The 22227-nt window shown below is 43.9% G+C and overlaps 1 protein-coding gene across 1 annotated transcript; it reads right to left on the reverse strand.

Annotated features, from left to right (window-relative positions):
* Nucleotides 1–11237: 11237 nt before the first annotated feature.
* On the reverse strand, nt 11238–12332 carry LOC122089617 (uncharacterized mitochondrial protein AtMg00810-like). The gene is made up of 2 exons (XM_042659338.1): nt 12202–12332; nt 11238–11547 (listed from the first exon to the last, which is right to left on the reverse strand). The coding sequence occupies exons 1-2, from the start codon at nt 12330–12332 to the stop codon at nt 11238–11240; spliced, it is 441 nt and encodes a 146-aa protein (XP_042515272.1).
* Between the last annotated feature and the right edge of the window lie 9895 nt (nt 12333–22227).

The following is a 22227-nucleotide window of genomic DNA, read 5'->3' on the forward strand; positions in this document are numbered from 1 at the left end:
TAAATTCAATCAATGTATATATGTGTGATAACTTAGCTATGCATGTTGAATAGTAATAATTATGGAAAAAGTTCATTCTTAAGCATCTTGTACGAAGACCGGTCGAATCGGATAGGTTGGATGCCTAACACCGTTCCAATTCTATAACCTGACACTTACCCTAAATCTCTGGACCAAACCAAATTTCGGGCCCTTTTCTCAGGAATTGGGCCCACCCCAAGGTCCTAGGCCTATAACCCTAGGTGGCGACTCCAAACCCGCATTTTTATGATCCAAATCCCCATATTGGACCATCATCAAACCCCCATCTCAAATGAAAAAATTTACACTCTTGAGAAATAGGCCCCCACGTATCTCCGACAGCGATATGGTGGTACGGGGCCCTCAGGATATGCACACACGATGCACACCCCTCCCTCACATGAAAGAGAGAGAGGAGAGAGGATGGGATGCAAGTCCTTTCCCCCCAAGGGAAGAGAGACATCTCATCATCTCCGGCCACTACCCTCACACTCATACACTACTGTCATGGGCATTCCCAAATCAGAAAACTGCCTTCTTGGATGAGGGGTTGTCTGAGAGGGCATATCTACTTGTATTACAAATGGCTGTGAAGAAGTGGCTAGTGAGACTGACTGCTGAACTACACTAACCACATTAGTTTTTGGACCCCTTTCATATCCGACTCTAGTGTTCTTCCCTGTATCTTAAGAGATTCCTTGATACTAAGCTTCTCTTAGGATTCTGTTTTTCACATGTGTGCCGATGGCTATTAGGGCATCAAAAGTTTGTAAATGTTGATAGTAGAAGACATCATAATAAGGTTTTGACAAGTTCTCTATCAACATCTCCACTTGCTCTGCTTCTAAAGGCCGATCTGCCATCTTGGTGGCCTTATCCCTAAACCTCATCAAGAAGGCAATGAATCCTTCTCTAGGCTGCTATCTTATCTTCTCAAGCTCCCAACGTTTCACATCTACCTTAGTATTGTTTGAGTACTACTTTACGAAGGCTTTCACCACTGTTGTCCAATTCTGAGTTTGGGATGACTCCAACTGGGTGAGCCACCTAAGTACTAGTCCTGATAGGGTTAATATGAAGGATTGCTCCATCTAGCTATCTGTAAGTTGCCATGACTTGGCGATGCTGAGGAAGACTTTGAGATGAGCTTTGGGATCTCCAGACCCATCAAACCTGTCGGTCTACCACTTGAATTTCTTGGGAATCCTTACCCCAGAAAAGAAACTCATTTCATTTGAAACCACTATTTGGCTTTCCAAACTTTTCCTTGTTCGGAGTATATTTTCCAATTTTTCCAGTTGCTCCCTAACTTTTCTTTCTCTCTCCATTTCTGGAGGTTCTATTCAGACGTGCATCACAAATTCCTCTCCTTCATCTTCATTCACTACCCTAGGAGGAGGGACCCTGGAATAGGCCCCTCATTGACCATTTGGATGGGTAGGTGAAGATCCTCTTTGACCGATTGGTCTGACTTGCTCTAGTTCTCCTAAGTCAACTCAAGAAGAGTTCCCATGATAACCTGTAGCTCCATTCTGCTCCACATCTCCTGTAGTCAGTGCCGGCTCAGTCTTAGGATCAGCTCTGGGAGGGTTCTAAAGTTCATGCAATATTTGAGCTATCCCTCTCTTGACTTCACCCATTTCTATCTACAAGGTCTCCAAGGGATGGACCCATGCCTATTCGGCTGATTCGGAGTCGTGTGGATCCATACTAACTAGGCTACAATCACTTGGTAGTAGACAGTCTCGAACAAACGATGGAGGTGACACTGGACTTATGCGAGTCAACCGATTACCCTGACATATCCAAAGGGACCGCGGAGAATACTTGAGATGTGGAATTGTTCCCAACCCCTTGTTCACACATTCACTAGATTAACAACCAATCCAAAGTTAGTTCGCTTAATGATAGGGAGTGGATAGAGTTTTGATGCCTCCAGTCCACTCAATGTTATAAGCAGGAGATTCATACAAATGGCTTATTGAGAATATTTCCATAAGACATTCCATGTAATAAAGTCATCTTTCTTTACTCTTTTTCCCATTAGATGTCCTTCTTCCTAATTTTCTCAGGACTTCTTGGGACTTTATGTGACTCTGACGAGATTACCCCCGAGTCACGTATTTACACATTTTTTTTTAAGGAGGAGGGACACCTCTTATCTGAAACCCACTAAGGAAAGCAATTCTTTATAAAGGGAATATAATGTAGGAAAATTCCTTTTCAAGACCGTAAACAAGTTCTACAATTAGCTTGTAGTGCTCCTAGCTTTTTCATCTATTTTCTACGTGATGTTGAGTTTGCAGTGGATGCAATAGGACCGACAAAGCTTCTTGATAGGATCTATATACACAAGGTACATGATCCTTTTGAAATACCCGTAGGGACGAGATCAAGGGGTGACTTCCTTGCCCATTACTCGTGACTACACATGAGATTAAACAATTGGCCACAGAGTGGTAGAACCGTGAGTGATTGTATACAAAAGTGTAATGCGGGAATACCATTATCTGATCTTAGAATGTCATAAAGTGTATGGACCTCTTTGAGGGTGCTAGCACAATTACAAATATCCTCATCATTTAATAACACCCCACACCCTTATACAGGAAGCGGGTATCATTTGCTCTCAAAGTACTCTCTATGACAGGAAGTCCCTTACCAAATGATTTCACTTCGAGCACGATGCATAATGCGGTTAGCAAATACAATTACAAACATGGGGTTAGCCAAACACGTTTTCAAACAAATGTGGTGGAAAATGTTCTTGCATTTGAAGGTAGCATCTAGTATCGGAAGCTTGACATTTGAAGGTACTCTCTATGTGTGCTTTGCTTGCAGGCCGTGCACCGTCGTATCGCCGCTTGGAGATATACGTGGAGGCCTATTTTGTAAGAGTGTAAAGTTCTTCATTCTAGACGGGGATTTGATAATGGTCCAATATGGGGATCGGGATCATACAAGAGGGCTTGGAGTCGCCACTAGGATTATGGGCCTAGGAAGGGCCCAAAATTTGGTCTAGTCCAGAGATTTAGGGTAAGTGTCAGGTTGTAGAATTGGGAAGGTGTTAGGCACCCAATCTACCTGGTTCAACCGGTCTTTCTACTAGATGCTTAAGAACGAACATTTTCCACAATTATTACTATTTTGCATGCATGGCTAAGTTATCACACATATATACATTAACTGAATTTAAATAAATATATACACTAAAACAAGGTCTATATAAAGTCTACATGATGACAATTCAGTTGAGAAACTATACCTGAACTTAACCCCTATTTTGGGTCAAGAGTGGTGGGCCCCTGATTATTATCGACTCAAACTATCTTTTGGATTTTCCTGGCTCAGAGGAAGATGGTCTCGACCTCTAACTTCCTTTCTCGAGAGATGTTGACTGTGATGATATTCAGGCAGAGTTCTGGATAGGAACGGTTACTTTTAGATTTGGGTTTAGATAGAGCTTCGGCTAGGGAAAGTTATTTCCTGATTTGGATTCGGACAAGGCTTCGGCTAGGAAAGGCTATTTCCGGGCTTAGAATGAGGTGGCACTTTGGTAGAGCTTCCACTGGGGATAGGCTATGGGAGGGCTAGGCTGAGATGGCACTCCAGCAGAGCTTCCACCGGGAATGGCTAGGGGAGGGCTAGGTTGAGGTGGCACTCTGATAGAGCTTCCGCTGGGAATGGCTAGGGAATGGCTAGGCTGAGGTGGCACTCCAAAAAAGCTTCAGTTGGGAATGGCTATTTTTGAAAAGATTCTAAGGGTACTCAAACAGAGCTTCCACTAGGAACTGTTATGAAAAGAAATAGATTGACCAAAAAATGGATTGAAGATCCCCAAAGCCTTGAAGAACACTTTGAAGATCCGAACAGAACTCCAGATCTTGACAAAGATCTCTTCGTAGAACCGAAGAACCTGAAGGGGGGAGAGATTTCTACTTCTGGTAAAGATCAAGAACACTCAAAGGGAGGATGCTAAGAACATACGATTTCTGATAAAAACTGGATTGGACTAAGAACTTGGATTGAAGATCTTCAAAGTCCTAAAGAACACTTTGAGATCCGAACAAGATTTTGAATCTTGACAAAGATCGCTCCAAAAACCCAAAGAAACTCAAATTGAAAGGGGATGAGGAGAGAGGGCAAAGCTTCACTTCTTAAAGGGGGAGTTATGGGGTTATTATGTTGTGTAAAATCCAAAGGAGTGGGGGTATTTATAAGATTTTTCGAGCCAATGGGGAGGAGAGAGAATTTTTAACCAATGGGTAAAAAGGGGGTTTTTGGACTAAAGTGGGTAAAAATGGGTTTTAACCAATGGGAAAAAGGGGGTTCTTGTACTAAAGTGGGTAAAAAGGGTTTTTAACCAATGGGCAAAAAAAAAGGTTTTGTGGACTAATTTATGGGATGGGAGAGTTTTTAGCAAAAAGTGGTTTTTGGACCAAAGTGGGTGAAGATGAAATCTCTTCACCCATCGGGCCAATGGAACACTTGTTCCGGCCATTGATGACGGCACACAAGGTTGGGTTGAAGTGCACGAGGCATGGCCGGCATGGCCGCATGGGAAGGCAGGCAATGTGCACAGGGTGTGCAGGCAGTGGTGCATAGCTTGGTACAGGCTAGGCACAAGGGTGTGCGGACAATGACATAAGTGTGCAGGGTAGTGGCTTGGGTACTGGCAGCAGCAAGAGGGGACGCCAGCCCAGCCAACGGGGGCACCAGCAGTAGCTAGAGAGCGCGAGGGCGGCAGCCAGTGGGGGTGCATGCATACGGGCTAGGCAGCAGCCAGCGGGGGCACATGCATGTGAGCTAGGTAGCAGTCAACGCACATAGCATATGTGCGGGCTGGCCTGCTGGCCAGTGCACATAGTGCAAGTACAATCATGGAATTTTCTAGTGATGATTACTAGAAATTAGATAGTTTGATTTTGACATGCCATATATCGTCAGAATCATATTTCTGAGCACTATCCATCTGTACGATCATCTTGACCAGATTCCTTTGTATATAAAAATTCAAATTTGGACCCTCTTCTCTCTCGTACAAGGGTCTCTAGGGTTTTTAGGTAGGGGATGAATTTGGGGTATTTGAGTAGATAGGGAATTTTTTCAGGTTTCCAATAGGCTTGCCAGTGCACAACATATGCACGGGAAATATAATTTTTCGGTGATGATTGTGGGAGGTCCGACGGCCCAATTTTGACATACCATATATCGTCAGAATTGTATTTCTAAGCACTATCCATTTGTATGATCATCTTGACTAGATTCCTTCATATATAAAAAGTCAAATTTGGACCCTCTTCTCTCCCGCATGGTGGTTTCTAGGGTTTTCAAATAGGTGGAGAATGTTTCTGGGTTTTCTTAGTCAATCATCACCTCTATTGATTGGAAGTTGGAAGTTGTGTCCAAGATCCGCATTTCATCATAGTCAGAGGAGGGTCACAAAATTGGGTGTCAACACTTCCCCCCAATGATAACCCAACACCTAAACCCCTGTTCGGAAGGGTCGTAGCACAAGGGAATGTCAATCCTAAACCATATGCTCCTATATGAGATAGTATGACTTTAAAGTACTTTCGCGTCCCATTCCACAGTGTACCAATGCATTCGTTTCCAAGCCGGCTACCGCATCTAGTCTAACAATTTATTATATTCCCAACTAATCATCCTCATCATCCAATGATTGAATAATCCATGCTCATAATTCAAAGCAAGAAACAAATATTTGGAATTCAAGATACAACATAACAATTCATAAATGCATCATATGGTAGACAAGCAAAATGCATGAAGATCACACTCATAAATGGCATGTTGACATATAAGATGAAGATGATACAATAAACATTCCCAAAATTTAAAATCAACAACCTCTCCCCACTTACTTATTCTCGTATGAGAATATGCACACACGGTACGAGTATGATCCGGCGTGCTAAGATGAGAGTCTTGAAACCTAACACAGAAAGGAAACTTAGAATATGTTCGTTCCAGGACCATAAAAACGATGAAAGAAATGGTCACGATGCGTTTAATAACGCGAAGGAGGTTGTCGATGAGTTTGAGCCCAAATGGAGCTCATTGGTCCACAGGTGGGTCATACAGTAGGACCCCGGGGCTAACCCAAAACTGGTGGGAGCTATCGGCAGGTCTAGGTACCCACCAGTACTACCCGCCGATAAGACCCCGAAGCCCAGCCAAGATCGATGGGTTACACAGGCAGGTCTGGCTACCCACCAGTCCTACCTATCGGTCCTACCCACCGATAGGCTCTAAAGCCCAGGTAAGACTGGGGGGTCACACTGGTGGGTCTGGTTACCCGTCGGTGCTACCCACCAGTGTTTAGCGGGTTTTGCTGTCCTACTTCTCTTCTTCATCCCACCCTTTGGGAACCCGAGGGAGTTGTTTCCATCACATTTTCCACACATTTTAGCCTTCATTCACCTGAATATAACATAGATCTAGGTTCACATTAAGATTTTGGGAATAAATCATACCTTTAGCTCAAGAAACCCCAAAACCTAAGATCCTTTCCCCAACTCCAAATATAAAAAAAATGCCTTCAAATCTTGGTTGCTCCTCCTTTAAAACCTACAAAGAATCACATAGAGTCCCTCTTAACTCTTAATTTGACTACATAAGAGGGTTTCACCAAATCCAATGGTCTATGGCACTTACCTACCTTAAATTGCAGATCTCAAGGCGTCAATCACTTTTTTGGCATCGAAATAGTGAGGTACAGCTTCGACGACAAGGGAGAAGCACTTTCCTCACTCTTCTTTCCCTTCTCTCCCTTATTTTCTCCCTCTTCTTTACTCCTCTCCACCAACCCTCACTGAAATAATAAATGGGAGAGGAGTAAATGCTATTTATAGTTTGGGTTATAAATATCTACTAGGGTGCGCTTGGTTTTGAGCTTCTATGGCCTGAATCGCATTGAACTGCGATACCAAGCGAAGTAGCCAGTAATACCGGACCTACATGACTTCATTATGATGGGGAACCCAAAACATGCATGCTCACCCAAGTTGGGCTTCTTGGGGCCCACATTTCCCCTACCGGTGGGTCTCACTGGAGGGTCGCACCCACCTGTGACCACCCACCAGTTGGCCAGAACATGATAAGCCTTACTAGATTTCAGTGGGAAATGGGTTCTCAATGTGTATTTCATTCTTGCCACTTATCGTTAACCAAATTCTCACCATCAAATACAATAACATACCTTCCCTACTCATACATAGCCTTATGATACAAGCAAAGTCATGGCTTAGGTATGCAAACCACATTGGGTATCGGCTCAATCTTGTCCGACCATCCCGCATTTGATGTCACCCTTGCTGTCATACACTATAGGGCAGCAACCCTTGTCAGTTCAAACCCTGCACGACCAAACCGAACCAACAGGTTAATAAGCAGTGATATAAATTTATCCCCCTCCCTTTTTTTAAATTTCATCCTCGAAATTGAAGTTACCTGGTAGTCCAAATAGATGATGGTATTTGGCCTGGATTTCATCTTCCTTCTCCCGAGATGCCTCCTTAAGTGAGTAGTTAGCCCATCGCACCTTTACAAAAGCAATGGACCTGTTGTGAATGGTCTTTATCTTCCGATCCAGGATTTCAGCAGGCTGCTCTTAATAAGTCATAGCAATCTCTAAGTATTCCGATTCCACAACTAGTACATGTGATTGATCATGGATATACCGCTTTAACATTGAAACATAGAACACATTGTGAACATTGCTGAGTGAAGGTGGAATGGCTAGCATATATGCTACTGAGCCAACCTGCTTCAGAATCTCAAATGGATCGATATATCTCGAACTCAACTTGCCCTTCCTGTGGAACCTATGAAAACCCTTGGTATGAGAGATTTTAAGAAATACTTTCTCCCCCGCTTGAAACTTAATGTCTTTTCTGAGGTTGTCTGCATAGCTCTTTTGACATGATTCGGCCACCTTAATCATATTCAATAGTCGATATTTAAGGAGTCAATTCTATTGACATTTTTTAGGAAAGATTAAAATCGATGAATAAAGACTCGTTTAAATTGTTATTTGAACGTTCAATAAACCTTAGCTCTAGTATCTTGGATGCTGTCAGTTTTCTCCCAACCCTTGTGACAGCTCAATTGGTGATCTTTACCTTCTCAAATCAAACAAGAACAAGATCAAATACCGTAAAAATTCATGGAATTGAGATCATTTACAATTTGGCCCATCTTGATAAGGAGCTCGCTGGTTATTGGGTAAGCTGCACTTAATTCAATGTCTCATGTTGAGACAACCAGAGGTGGAATGGATCTAGTGGATGGATAGTGATGCATTGTTCATGGAAATGGATTCCATAAGGTCACCTTGTTGATTTCTGAGTTATTTAGTCTTCCCCTTATCAGATCCTTGTAGCCAACCCATCAAGTTGGGATAAGGTTATGGTTGTTGTTGTTGTTAGTCTTCCCCTTCAAACCCTTTCAATTTCAACGGCTGATCAGATAAAGCACCTGCAATTGATCGATGGGCATCACCAATGGAGGATCGAAGATTTCAGATTGAAGAGGAAGATAAGTTGAAGAGAGAGGAATCCCCTTCTTCAATTTTTTATTTTTAAAAAGGTTATAATTGGTATTACACATGTGTGATGGTAGTTTGGGTATTATGAAATATATATTCATGACTTTTAAATGCTGACGTTTTTCTCAATTATGAAAATTTTATAAATTCTATCATGTTAAAACATTGCGAAAAACCAAAAGTCCGGTAAAATAATCTTTTGTTTTGATATCCATAAAATTATTTTCATTCAAGAGATTTTAACAGCATTCGCACACTTAAAATTAAGTTTGACCGGAGCATAACTTTGTCATTATAACTCAGATTTAAGTAATCTTAGACTTGTTGAAAAGCTAGTTTTATGTTTTAACTAATACAAAAAGTCTCATGTAAAAATAAAATTATTTGACTAGTCAAGCTTATTATAGAGTAAGAACATTTCTCTAAATGTTGATTTTTTAATTTAAAATGCCTTAATGTTAATTTTTTTATGATTTAATATAGCTAAATGTTGATTTTTAATGACTTGATGTTGCTTAATCTTGATTTTTTATGATATAAGATATATATAGCTTACTAAATAGTGTTAGAAAATAGGAAAAATAAAAATAACACTTGGTAGCCTTGTTCGCCTTACGGCGGGCGCCTTCTCGCCTAAACGCTTAGACAACCCTCCACCGCCTTGGTTCGCCTTTGCGTCGTGACAACTATGGGGTAGACACTTCAGTCAGGTGTGCTGGACTTTCGGTTGAGCCCCAAACTGAGGGTAGACCCTTCAGTCTGGTTTGCTTAGCTCTAGCCTGAGCCACCAACTGAGGGAAGGCCCTTTGAAAAATTGTGCTTGGCTTTAGCCTGAGCCCTCAATCGAGTGTAGGCCCTTCATTCAGGTCTACTCGGCCTTGGTTTAAGCCCCTAACTGAGGGATAGCCCTTTGATCAGGTATGCTCAGCCTTGCCCTGAGCACCCAAATGAGGGTAGGCCCTTCAACTAGGTGTGCTTGGCCTTAGGCTGAGCTCCCAAACTAGAGTAGGCCCTTCGTTCAGGTGAACTCGGTCGTGGCCTACACTCCCAACTAACGGTAGGCCCTTCGTTTATGTGAGCTCGGCTTTGGCTTGAGTCCCTAATCGAGGGAAGGCCCTTAAGTCAGGTTTGCTCGGCCTTGGCTTGAGCCCCCAAACGAGGGAAGGCCCTTCGATCATATATGCTCGACTTTGATTTGAGCTCCCAATAGAGGGTAGGCCCTTTGGTCTGGTGTGTTTGGCTTTGGCCTAAGCCCCTACTGAATTTAGGCCCTTTGGTCAAGTGTGCTCGGCTTTGGCCTGACCCCAAACCAAGGGTAGGCCCTTCGGTCAGGTTTGCTCGACTTTGACCTGAGTTCCTAATTGTGGGTAGGCCCTTTGGTCATTTGTGCTCGGCCTAAGCATGAACTCCTAATTGAGGGTAGGCATTTGGTCAGGTGTGCTTAGCTGAGGCCTGAGACCCCATCCGAGGTTAGCCCTTCAGTTTGGCTTTCTCGGCTTTAGCCTGGGTTGCATACAGAGGTAAGGCCCTTCGATCATCTATGCTTAAGCTTGTCTTGAGCTCCCAACTGAGGGTAGGCCCTATGGTTAAATGTGATCGGCCTTAGCCTGAGCCCCCAAACAAGTGTAGGCCCCTCGGTCAGGTCTATCAACCTTGACCTGAACTCCCAATTGAGAATAGGCCCTTCGGTCAGGTGCACTTGGCCGTGGCATAAGCACTCAACCGAGGGTAGGCCCTTTGATCTAGTGTGTTTAGCTTTGTCCAGAGCCCCCAACCGAGGCATGCCCTTTGGTCAGGTTTGCATGGCCTTGGCCTGAGCTCCTAACCAAGGGTAGGCCCTTCGGTTAGGTGCACTCAGCTTTAGCTTGAACTCCCAATTAAGGGTAGGCACTTTGGTCAGGTGTGCAGGGCCTAGGCTTAAGCCCCCAACTGAGGCTAGACCCTTCAATAAGGGTGTTCGGCTTTAGCCTCATCCCCCCATCGAGGTAAGAGTTGGAAGTTGAGTAGAGAGAGATTAGAGACCAAGCAGAAAGAAAGAAGAGAGGTAGAGAGGAGAGGGAGAGAAGATGAGAGGAGAAAGAGAGAGATGAGGGAAAAACGTGAATGAGCTCTTAGTTTATTTCATCTATATTAGATTCAAATGATATTTAAGGAGTTACATATTCCTCCCTAAGGGAGGTGAAAGAGAAATAAGAGAAATTTTAGAAATTACATATAAGGGCATCTAAACATAAAACAGTTCCTAATGTACCCCTAATACAAATATCTAACACTCCACCCCTCAAGCTGGAGAATAAATGTCATGAATTCCTAGCTTGCATAAGAGGGTACTAAACTGGTGAGGAATGAGTTCTTTGGTTAAGATGTTTGCCAATTGATCACCTATCCTCACAAAGGGTGTGCAAATATTACCGGAATCAATCTTCTCCTTGATGAAATGCCGGTCTACTTTAATGTCCTTTGTTCTATTATGTTGCACTGGATTGTAAGCAATGCTTATTGCTGCTTTGTTATCACAATAGAGTCTCATAGGTCCTTCAGTGTCATACCCCAACTCGAGATCCAACCGACACAGCCAAATGAGCTCACAAACAGTATGAGCCATTGCTCTGTACTCAGCCTCTGCACTGAATCTAGCTACAACATGCTATTTCTTGCTCCTCCATGTAACTAAATTACCACCCACAAATGTGCAATAGCAGGAAGTAGATCGTCCATCAGAGATTGATTTAGCCCAATCAGCATCAGAATAACCCTCTATCCTCAAGTGATTGTTCTGGGCATATAAGAGTCCTTTTCCTGGAGAGAACTTCAAGTATTTGAGGATGCGGTACACAACCTCCAAGTGCCCACTTTTGGGAGCATGCATAAATTGACTCACTACTACCATTGCATAAGTGATATCAGGAGAGTTAGAGATAGATATATTAGCTTTCCCACTAGCCTCTGGTATTTGCCTGCATCAACAAGAGAAGAACCACAATCTTCCCCTAACTTATGGTTCTGCTCAATTGGAGAACTTACCGGTTTGCACCCCAACATCCTTATTTCCTTCAAGTCTAACACAAATTTTCTTTGGCAAATATTGATTCCCTTCTTAAACCCTAACACTTCAATCCCCAAGAAGTACTTCAAGTGCCATAGGTCTTTAATCTCAAATTGTTTGGCCAAGTAGGCTTTCAGCTACTTATCTCCTCACTGTCATCTCCAGTCACAACAATATCAACATAGACAATCAACGCTGTGATGGTGCCATTACCTCTCCGAGTAAGTAATGTGTGGTCTGCTTGACTCTAGGAATATTCATTTTTCAGAATGGCCTGTCTGAACCTCTCAAACCAAGCCTTTGGTGATTGCTTCAGACCATAAAGTGCCTCTTTAGGAGACACCTTACCATCGGCTGCCGAAAACTTGAAGCCAGGAGGGGGCTGCATATACACTTCTTCCTCTAAATCTCCATGGAGAAAGGCAGTCTTCACATCTAACTGATATAAGGGCCAATCTCTGTTTGCTACCACAAATAAGAGAACTCTTATAGAGTTTAGGAGCAACGGTCTCTTGATAATTAATTCCGTACACCTGGCTATACCCTTTGGCCACCAATCTTATACCTCTCAATAGCACCATCTGATCGATACTTGATTGTATAGACCCACCTACATCCAACTGGAACTCTTCCCCTAGGGAGATCAACCAGTTTCCAAGTGTCATTTTTCTCAAGGGCCATCATTTCCTCAGACATGGCTTACTTCCATTTGGGGTCTGTCATAGCCTTAATAACAGTTCTAGGAATGGAAGTAGAAGAAAGAGCAGTAGTAAAGGCAATACCTGTAGGAGAGAGTATCATAGGAAACAAACTGGGCTATAGGGTTAGTACAAGCTCTCTTGCCTTTTCGAACAGCAATAGGGAGGTCTAATGCAGAAGGAAAAGAAATGTTACCTGACTGAGGATGGGACTCATGATTTGGATCCCAAGAGGACTCTTGGTAGGTCTTCTTTGTCCTTCTTGTGTATACAATAACCGGTGCCTTCTATGTATAAAGCCCACCAGTCTCCACAATGTCCACATCATCCACCTCTTTTTATTTCCCAATGTCAAAAGAGAAAGGAGTAATAGGCAAAGGAGTAAGAAATGGAATAGCATCAACAACCTTTTCACTTGCATTCCCATTCTCCCTCTGAAGAGGATGCTGATGAGGAGCAAAAAAAGGCACAGACTCAAGAAATGTGCCATCTTTGGAAAGAAATCGCCTACGATAGGAAGGGTGATAACACTTGTAGCCTTTGGTGGCAGAAAAATACCCGAGGAAGAGGCATTTGAGAGCCTTGAGATTAAGTTTGGTGCAGGAGGATTTATTAACATGTACATAACAAATACAACCAAACACCCAAGGAGGAAGGGAAAAAGCAGAAGACTGAGGGGACAAGAGTGCAACAAGGTTTTGGGACCCAAGAATTTTGATAGGCATGCGATCAATGAGACATGCAACAGTAAGAACAGCTTCAGACCAAAAAGTTTTAGAAACATGCATACCAAATGGTGATTTTTCCTCTCAGCCACCCCATTCTGTTGGGGGGTGTCAACACACACAAGCTGATGGATAATACCATTGTCAGTGAAGAAATCATGTAGACCACCATACATATACTCTGCCTTTATCAGATCAGACAATTTTGATCCTGGTTTCAAACTGGGTGTGGACCATTTTAAAAAAAATTTTGAAGAAATCATAAACCTCACTTTTCTGTTTCATAAGAACGGTCCAAGTGCAACGAGAGAAATCATCAACAAATGGAACAAAGTAATGATGGCCAAATAAAGAGGTAGTAGGATAAGGTCCCCAGACATCAGTATACATAATGTGAAAGGAACAACAGATTTACTACCATGATTGGGATAAGAAGAACGACAATGTTTAGCAAAAGTACATGGTTCACAATGAAATACATGAGAAGAAGGAAAAGACGTAAATAAATGAGGTAAATGTTTCCTCATAACAACAAAAGAGGGATGTCCCAAATGTTGATGCCAAAGCATCACAGAATCCAAAGAGCTACGATCACTACGTCCACATGCATAGGACTGTGGTGTACTCAAAACAGATAATTATGGCTCAAGGCGATAGAGTTTGCTCTCCTCACGTCCACTGCCAATAATCCTCTTTGTCACCAAGTCCTGAAAAAGACCGTGGAAAGGGAAAAAAGTGATACAACGATTCAAAGATTTAGTCAAAGTATTCACAGATAAAACGTTTAATGTAAGGTTAGGGACATGGAGAATGAGTCAAGTGAAATAGACGAAGAAATAAGAATACTGCCTTTACCGAAAATAGAGGAATGGGTACCATCAGCCACTCGAACCTTATCCTTACCCGAACAAATGGAGTAAGAATCATAATGGTGAGATGTACCAGTCATGTGGTCAGTGGCCCCAGAGTCAATAACCCACGATTGCGTTGTGGAGAGTGCAGATGAAGTGACATGCATAGCAGAAGCTGAGGCATCTTGTGAGGTAGATGGACTATCAAGCGGAGACATAAACCGACGGAGCACTGTAATATCATCACTAGAGGAGCTGGTATCAGTATGAGAGGGTCCTTGAGGATTAGTCTCTGTCATAGTAGCATAGGTCGTAGCCCCACCTCGGCCACCACCACGTGTACTAAGACGGACATGAAGCACCCAACACCTGTCTCGGGAATGTCCAGGTTTCCCACAATGGTCACACTGTCGGGGTCTATCCCAATCATCTCCATAGGATGATCCTTGCCCTCGGCCACCTCCACGCCATTCTCTATGTGCAGTGGAAGAGAAAGCAGATCTCTCAAGTGGTGGAGTAGACTCTATAGTACTTCTGGTCTCCTCACTCAATAAGTAGCTACACACCTCATCAAGGGATGGAAGGGGCTACCGTCCAAAATCTGTATCCAGATTTTCTCATAATCCGAGTTCAAGCCTCCTAGTAAGATCAGAACTCTCTCCTTTTCAAGGGACCTATAGACCTTGGCTTCATCATCGGGTTTAGACAACTGAAGGTCCCGATAATTATCATATTCTTCTTAGAGTCCTACAACAATCTTGTAATAGTCAGAGATAGTCCTATTTCGTTGCTTCATAGAGAGAGCCTTCTGAAGGAGTTGATAGACCTTAACAGAGTCACCCACCCTATTATAGGTCTTAGATACACTGTCCCAGATATCTTTAGCAGTTTCCTTCCAGATAAATCTTATGCCAATCTCAGGTTTCATGGAAAAAGGGAGCCAAGTCATAACAGTGGAATTCGCAGTTTCCTATTTATGATATTCTAGATCAGAGACAGCGGGAGCCTTGATAGTCCCATTAATATATCCAATTTTCCCTCGAATCCTCAAGAATAACTTCACAGAGTGTGACCAGTCTAAGTAATTGGTGCTATCCAACTTAACAAGGGAAATCTGGGTGTTGGGGTTGTCAAAGACAACCTGGCTGGGATTGGTACTACTTGACCCAGCCGATGTAGCTTCTAAAGGTTCAATGAGATCAGACATGGTGAATGGATACTCCTAAACAACTACCGTTGGAGATCCAAAGCAACGGGTAACACAATACCCAAATACTATTTTGTCCGAACCAAAAAAAGAAATTCCACCAAGCAAAAGAAACTTGAAACTTGAGATAAAACCAATTTAATCCACTTGTAACTATAGTACATCATTCCAATATCACACACATGCATCATAGGATAGGATATCTTCATCAAACAACAGCCCAAGAACACCATATAGGTCATTCCAGACCATTAATTCAGAAAAAAAAGGTACTAGCGATACCTGGCAGCAAGCATATTTCTGAGTTGTTCTCAAACAACACAACACTCTTGAACCTAAGCTTAGGATGGCCAAACAAGGGGCCTACAAGCCTAGCCCCATCCCCAACAGACACTTGATGAGAGAAAAAGAGAAGCTCCAAAGAGAAGCTAGCAGTAATGCTTGAAAGGGACCAAAAACGTGGTATGAACTCCAATAGGTCCTTGTGACGCTTCAATCTCCCTCCAAGAGTCTTCAAGATGCTTCTAAAGCTCCATTAGGTCACCTTGTTGTTTACATGGTATAGCCTCTATTGGGTCCCTTTATTTTCTAGGGTTCCAAAAGAGACTCAAAGAAAGAGAGGATGAAACCTTAGTCGACTCTCAAACTCCTTATAGCTTTGATACCAAGTTGGGAGTTGAGTAGAGAGAGATTAGAGACCAAGGAGAAAGAGAGAAGTGAGGTAGAGAGAAGAGGGAGAGAAGATGAGAGGAGAAAGAGAGAGATGAGGGCGAATGAGCTCTTAGCTCATTTCACCTATATTAGATTCAAATGATATTTAAGGAATTACATATTCCTCCCTAAGGGAGGTGAAAGAGAAATAAGAGAAATGTTAGAAAAACTATATAAGGGCATCTTAAGATAAAACAACTCCTAATGTACCCTTAATACTAATATTCTAACAGCAAGATCCTTCGGTCAACTATGCTCGGCTTTAGCCTGAGCTCCCAACCGAGGGTTTGCCCTTTGGTCAGTTGTGCTTGGCATTGGCCTGAGCCCCCAACCAAGGGTAGGGCATTTGGTCAGATCTGCTCGGCCTTGGCCTGAGCTCCCAAATGAGGGTAATACCTTCCATAAGGTGTCTTGGCCTTGGCTGTAACTTCCAACCGAAGGTTGGCACTTCGATCAGGTCTGCACAGCTTTGGTTAGAGACCTTAACTAAGGGAAGGCCTTTTGGTTAGGTGTGCTCGGCTTGGGCCTGAGCTCCCAACCATGGTAAGACCTTCATTTTGGTGTGCTCGGCTTTGACCTGAGCTCTTAACCGAGGGTAGGCCCTAAGGTTAGATTTGCTCACCTTTACTCTGAGCCCTTAACCGAAAGAAATCCCTTCGATTAGGTGTGCTTGGCTTTAGCCTAAGCTCCCAACCAAGGGTAGACCCTTCAATCAGGTGTACCCGGTCGTGGCCAAAGCTCCTGACCGAGGGTAGACCCTTCCGTATGGTGTGTTTGGCTTTGGCTAGAGCCCCCAACCGAGGGTAGGCCCTTCGATCAGGTGTTCTCGGCCTTGGCCTGACCCTAAACTGAGAGTAGACCCTTCGGTCAGGTTTGCACAGCCTTGGCCTGAGCTCCAAGTTCATACAATAGTGCTTTCACCTGCAAAGAAGGATTTATTTCTAAAAGTATCACTGTGAATGATACTAGGAAACAAATAGATGACATAGGCATAACTTATCTGCAATTATACAATCTTTGTTGTACGCAAGGCTCATCTACATCCACGTTGCAGGTTGGTTGTAAATCAGGCTGATTGCAAATGAGGGCACAGGAGATGAAATCCGGCCTTACTCGTTTAAGGCGACCATGCAGAAATGATTTTAGCTGCAAATAAACAAAACCAAACTACATATAATATATTTTTGGAAGGGGGTTATGGAATAATTAAAAACTACATTTTTGGAAAACATGCATAAACAAAATAACATCGTTTCTAGGAAAGAAATCTATTACATAAATCTTACCTTGTCGTTATGCAAGTAAAGTTCCTGCAAAATTGAAAGAAAACTATCAATTAATTTTCTAAAACCAAAAAATTGGTTCTTATAAAACAATATAGTGAATTTAACTAAATATACGTTACAGGCTGAGTGGTAGTAATCAAAGGTGAATATTGTCCTTCACTTGGTATCCTCATTAGTCCCCCCTTTCTCTTTGGTATTTCTTTTTAGATCAGAAGTACTATTGTTAAGATTAAACAGTAAGGAGTCCCCTAACGCCTTCCCACACCTGGCCATTCTGTCTTAGCGTACTACCACAAAACAAGGTGTAAGTGATAAAGAAGGAAGGAGATAGATCAGTTCTGAAAATGTGCAGCATGTAAAACAATGACTGGAATTGCTAGGATACCTTAGCTCTAGTATTTCGGTAGGTTCTCCTTTTCTCTTTCTCTAACAAATAAAGATTGATTTCTAAATTCATCAATATGAATGATATTCGAAAAAAAATAAAAGGCATAGGAAAAACTTATCTGTAGTTTTAGAATCTTTGATACAAGCAAGACTAATCTACAACCAAGTTCATGTTGCACCTCATATTTGGAGAACAAGTATAAACAAGATAACTTCGTTTCTAAGAAAGAAATATGTTACATAAATCTTACCTTGTCGTTAACCAAGTCAAATTCCTACATAATTGGAAAAAAGCGCTCAATAAATTTTTTGAAACCAAGAACTTGGTTCTTGTAAATCAAATTAGTGAATAAAACTAAAATTGCACTACAGGCTAAGTGCTAGTATTAAAAAAAAAAAGTGAATGTTGTCCTTCACTTTGTATCCCCCTTGGTCTCCCCTTTTTTCTTTGGTACTCTTTTACAAATTAGAAGCCCGATTGTCAAAATTAGACGGTGAACACATAGTGGGCAATCTTAGGCTTGAGCTCCCAACTAAGGGTAGGCCCATTGGTCAGGTGTGCTCAGCTTTAGCTTGCGCCCCAATCGAAGGAGGCCCTTCAGTCAAGTTTGCTCGGCCTTATTTTAAGCCCCCAATCAATGGAAGGCCCTTCGATCACGTATATTTGACTTTGGCTCGAGTTGCCAACCAAGGATATGCCCTTAGGTTAGGTTACTTAGCTTTGGCCTGGGATCCCAACCGAGAGCATGCCCTTCAATCAGGTGTACTTAGTTGTGCCTGAGCTACCAATCGAGGGTAGGCCCTTCAGTCTTGTGTGTTTGGCCTTGGCCTAATCCCCCTACTGAGGGTAGGCCTATCAGTCAGGTGTGCTCGGCTTTGGCCTGACCCCAAAGTGAGGTAAGCCCTTTGGTCAAGTTTGCTCAACCTTGGTCTTAGCTCCTAACCGAGGGTAGGCCCTTTGGTCAGTTGTGCTAGGCCTAGGCTTAAACTCCCAACTAAGGGTAGGCACTTTGGTTAGGTGTGCTTGACTTTGGCCTGAGCCCCTAACAGAGGTAAGGCCCTTTGGTCATCTATGCTGGGCCCTGGCCTGAGCTCCCAACTGAGGGTAAGCCCCCTTTCGTCATGTGTGCTCAGCCTTAGTCTAAGCCCTAACCCAGTGTAGGTCCCTCGGTCAGGTTTGCTCGTCCTTGGTCTGAGCCTAATCGAGTGTAAGGCCCTCGATCAGGTCCGCTTGGCTGTGCCTTGAGCCCCTAATCGAGGGTAGGCCCATGGTCTGGTGTGTTTGGCCTTGGATAGAGCCCCCGAACAGGTGTTATCGGTTTTGGCCTGACCCCAAACTGAGAGTAAACCCTTCAATTAGGTTTGAACGATATTAGCCTAAGCTCCTAATCAAGGGTTGACCCTTTGATCAGGTGTGCTCAGCCTAGCTTGAACTTCAAATTAAGGGTAGGCACTTTGGTCAGGTGTGCTCGACTTTGGCCTAAGCCCCCAACAGAGGCTAGAACCTTCCATCAGGGTGTTCGACTTTAGCCTCATCCTCCCAATCGAGGTAAGGCCCTTTGGTCAAGTGTGCTTGTCCTTGGCCTGAGCTCCCAAACGAGGGTACGCCCTTTGGTTAGGTGTGCTTGGCCTTGGCTTGAGCTCCCAAACGAGGGTAGGTCCTTTGGTCAGGTCTGCTTAGCCTTGACTTGAGCCCCCAAATGAGGGTAATACCTTCCGTCAAGTGTGTTTGGCCTTGGCTTTAACTCCCAATCAAAGGTTGGCACTTCAATCAGGTGTGCTCGGCTTTGGTCTAAGACCTTAACCGAGTGAATGCCTTTCGGTCAGGTGTGCTTAACTTGGGCCTCAACTCCCAAACCTGGTAGTACCTTCAGTTTGATGTGCTCGCCTTAGGCCTGAGCTCTCAACCGAGGGTAGGCCCTAAGGTCAAGTGTGGTCAGCTTTATCCTGAGCCCTCAACCAAAGAAAAGCCCTTCGATTAGGTGTTCTTAGCTTTGGCTTAATCTCCCAACCGAGTAGGCCCTTCAACCAGGTGTACTCAGTCATAGCGTGAGCACCCAACTGAGGGTAGGCCCTTTGGTTTGGTGTGTTTAGCCTTGGCTAGAGCCCCTAACTGAGGATATACCCTTTGATTAGGTGTGCTCGGCCTTGGCCTTACCCCAAACTGAGAGTAGACCCTTCGGTCAGTTTTGCACGACCTTGACCTGAGCTCCTGACGGAAGGGTAGGCCCTTAGTTAGGTGTGTTTGGCCTTGGCTTAAACTCCTAACTAATGGTAAGCACTTTGGTTAGGTCTGCTCGGGCTTAACCTAAGTCCCCAATCGAGGGAAGGCCCTTTGGGAAGGTATAGTCAGCTTTGGCCTAAGTCCCTAACCTAGGGTCGGCCCTTCGGTCAATTCTGCTCAACCTTAGCCTAATCCCCTCAAGTGAGGGAAGCCAATGATCACAAATGCTAGCTTTAACCTCAGCTCCTAATAGAGCGTAGGCCCTTTGATCTGGTGTGCTTTTCGTTGGCCTGACCTCCCAACCGAGGGTATGCCCTTCGGTTAAGTGTGATTGGCTTTGGCCTGAACTCCTAACTAAGGGTAGGCCCTTCGATTTAAGGTGCTCACCCTTGGCTTGAGTCCCCAACCGAAGGAAGGCCTTCCAATTATATATGCTCGGGTTTGACATGAGCTCCTAATGAGGGTAGGGCCTTCGGTCTAGTGTGTGCCATTAGCCTGAACTCCCAACCAAGGGTAAGCCCTTTGGTTAGGTGTGCTCGGCTTTGGCCTAAGCTCCAAACTGAGGGTAGGCCCTTTTGACTAGTGTGCTTGCTGATCACCTGAGCTCTCAACTGAGGGTAGGCCCTTCGGTCAGACATGCTCGGCTTTGGCCTGAGCTCCCAACCAAGGGTAGGCCCTTCGATCACGTGTGCTTGGCTGTGGCCTGAACTCTCAACCGAGGGTAAGCCTTTCAGTCAGCTGTGCTTGGCCTTAGCCTATACTTCGGACCGAGGGTAGGCCTTTCGGTCAAGACTGCATTGCCTTAGCCTACGCCCTTAACTAAGGGAAGGCCCTTTAGTCAGGTGTGGTCAGCTTTGGCTTGAGCCCCCAACCGAGGGAAGGCCCTTCAGTCAGGTCCGCTCGACCATGGCCTAAGAGTAAACTGAGGGAGCACATGCCAGTCAGATTTGCTCACCTGTGACCTGAGCTCCAAACAGAGGGTAGGCCCATCAATCCGGTATTCTAAGCTTAGGTCTAAGCTCCTACTGAGGGTAGGCCCTTTTGACTAAGGTCTTCGGCCTTAGACTAAGCCCGGCCTACGCCCCCCAAATAAGTGTAGGCCCTTCAATCAGGTGTGTTAGGCCTTGGCTTGAGCCCCAATCGAGGGAAGGCCCTTTGGTCAGATATACTCGGCTTTGGCCTGAACTCCCAACCGAGGGTAGGCCCTTGGGTCAAGATTACATGGCCTTAGCCCAAGCCCTCAACTAAGGGAAGGCCCTTCGGTAAGGTCCACTCAACCATTGCTTGAGAGTCAACCGAGGGAAGGCATTCCAGTCAGATATGCTCGCTTATGACCTGAGCTCCAAATAGAGGGTAGGCCCTTCGATCATGTGTGCTTAGCTATGACCTAAGCTCTTAACTGAGGGTAGGCCCTTTTGTCTAAGTTCTTCGGCCTTGGACTAAGCCCCTCAACAAAGTGTAAGCACTTTGGTCTGGTTTGCTTGGCCTTGACCTAACCTCCAACCAAGAGTAGGCCATTTGATCAAGCCTGCTCAACTTTAGCCTAAGCCCCTAACCGATGGTAGGCCCTTCGGTCAGGTGTGCTCGGCTTATGCCTGACCCCAAACTGAGGGTAGGCCCTTCAATCAGGTTTGCTCGGCTTTACTCTCAACTCCTAACTTTGTAGGCCCTTCGGTCAGGTATGCTCGGCCTTGGCCTGAACTCCCAACTGAGGGTAGACCATAGTTGTTAAGGCGTCGCCAAGGCTACGACTAGGCGTCTAGGCGGTTTGCCTAGGGCCTAGGTGGCAGTTGCCTTGTGTTTGTCTGGGGCCTCGGTGACAGTTGACCATAGTAAATGTTTTTTATATTTATTATTTCATTTACTTAAGATATTATTCATAAATAAGCAAATACCCCTTATTTGAATCTAATAAAAATAGTTTAAAAATCAAATTCCAAGAGGACAAAAAGTCAACCCCCCAGTCCAAGAAAAAAAACAGGATTTTAGTTATAGTGCACCATCACAACATAGAGCAATCATGTGGGAGGGGCTTTCAAAACTTTTAACAGTCTTGTTTCAAAGGCCTTTGAAACTATAGCAAGTCGGTCATTTCATTGATTTCCTTTTCCACTCGAAAAGAGAAAGCAGTCTTCCTCGAAAAGGGCCAGTATTCCTATATATTTTCTATCTTTTTGTCCCGTCTTGTTAAGATCTACTGAGACTGTAGCAGCCTACCTAACTGACTAGCTGACTAACTTACCTCCAAAAGTGGAATAGTAGAGCACCTAGAAAGGATATCATCCTTCATGGCAATCACAATCTAGATATTGGACAATAGAATAACGAAATAGTAGAAAGTTTTGACTCCCATCATGCACAAAAATTATATGCATAACAAATACCAAACAAGTGTGCAGAAGTTTGTGTTGGATCATCCTTGCATGGGGCAAGGAACAGGAAAATGATAGCACTTCACAATTAGCAAGTATAATCATATGCATATTGAAGGAATAATCAATA

The sequence above is a fragment of the Macadamia integrifolia genome, chromosome 9 (genome assembly GCF_013358625.1).
Source record: "Macadamia integrifolia cultivar HAES 741 chromosome 9, SCU_Mint_v3, whole genome shotgun sequence".
Classification (NCBI taxonomy): domain Eukaryota; kingdom Viridiplantae; phylum Streptophyta; class Magnoliopsida; order Proteales; family Proteaceae; genus Macadamia; species Macadamia integrifolia.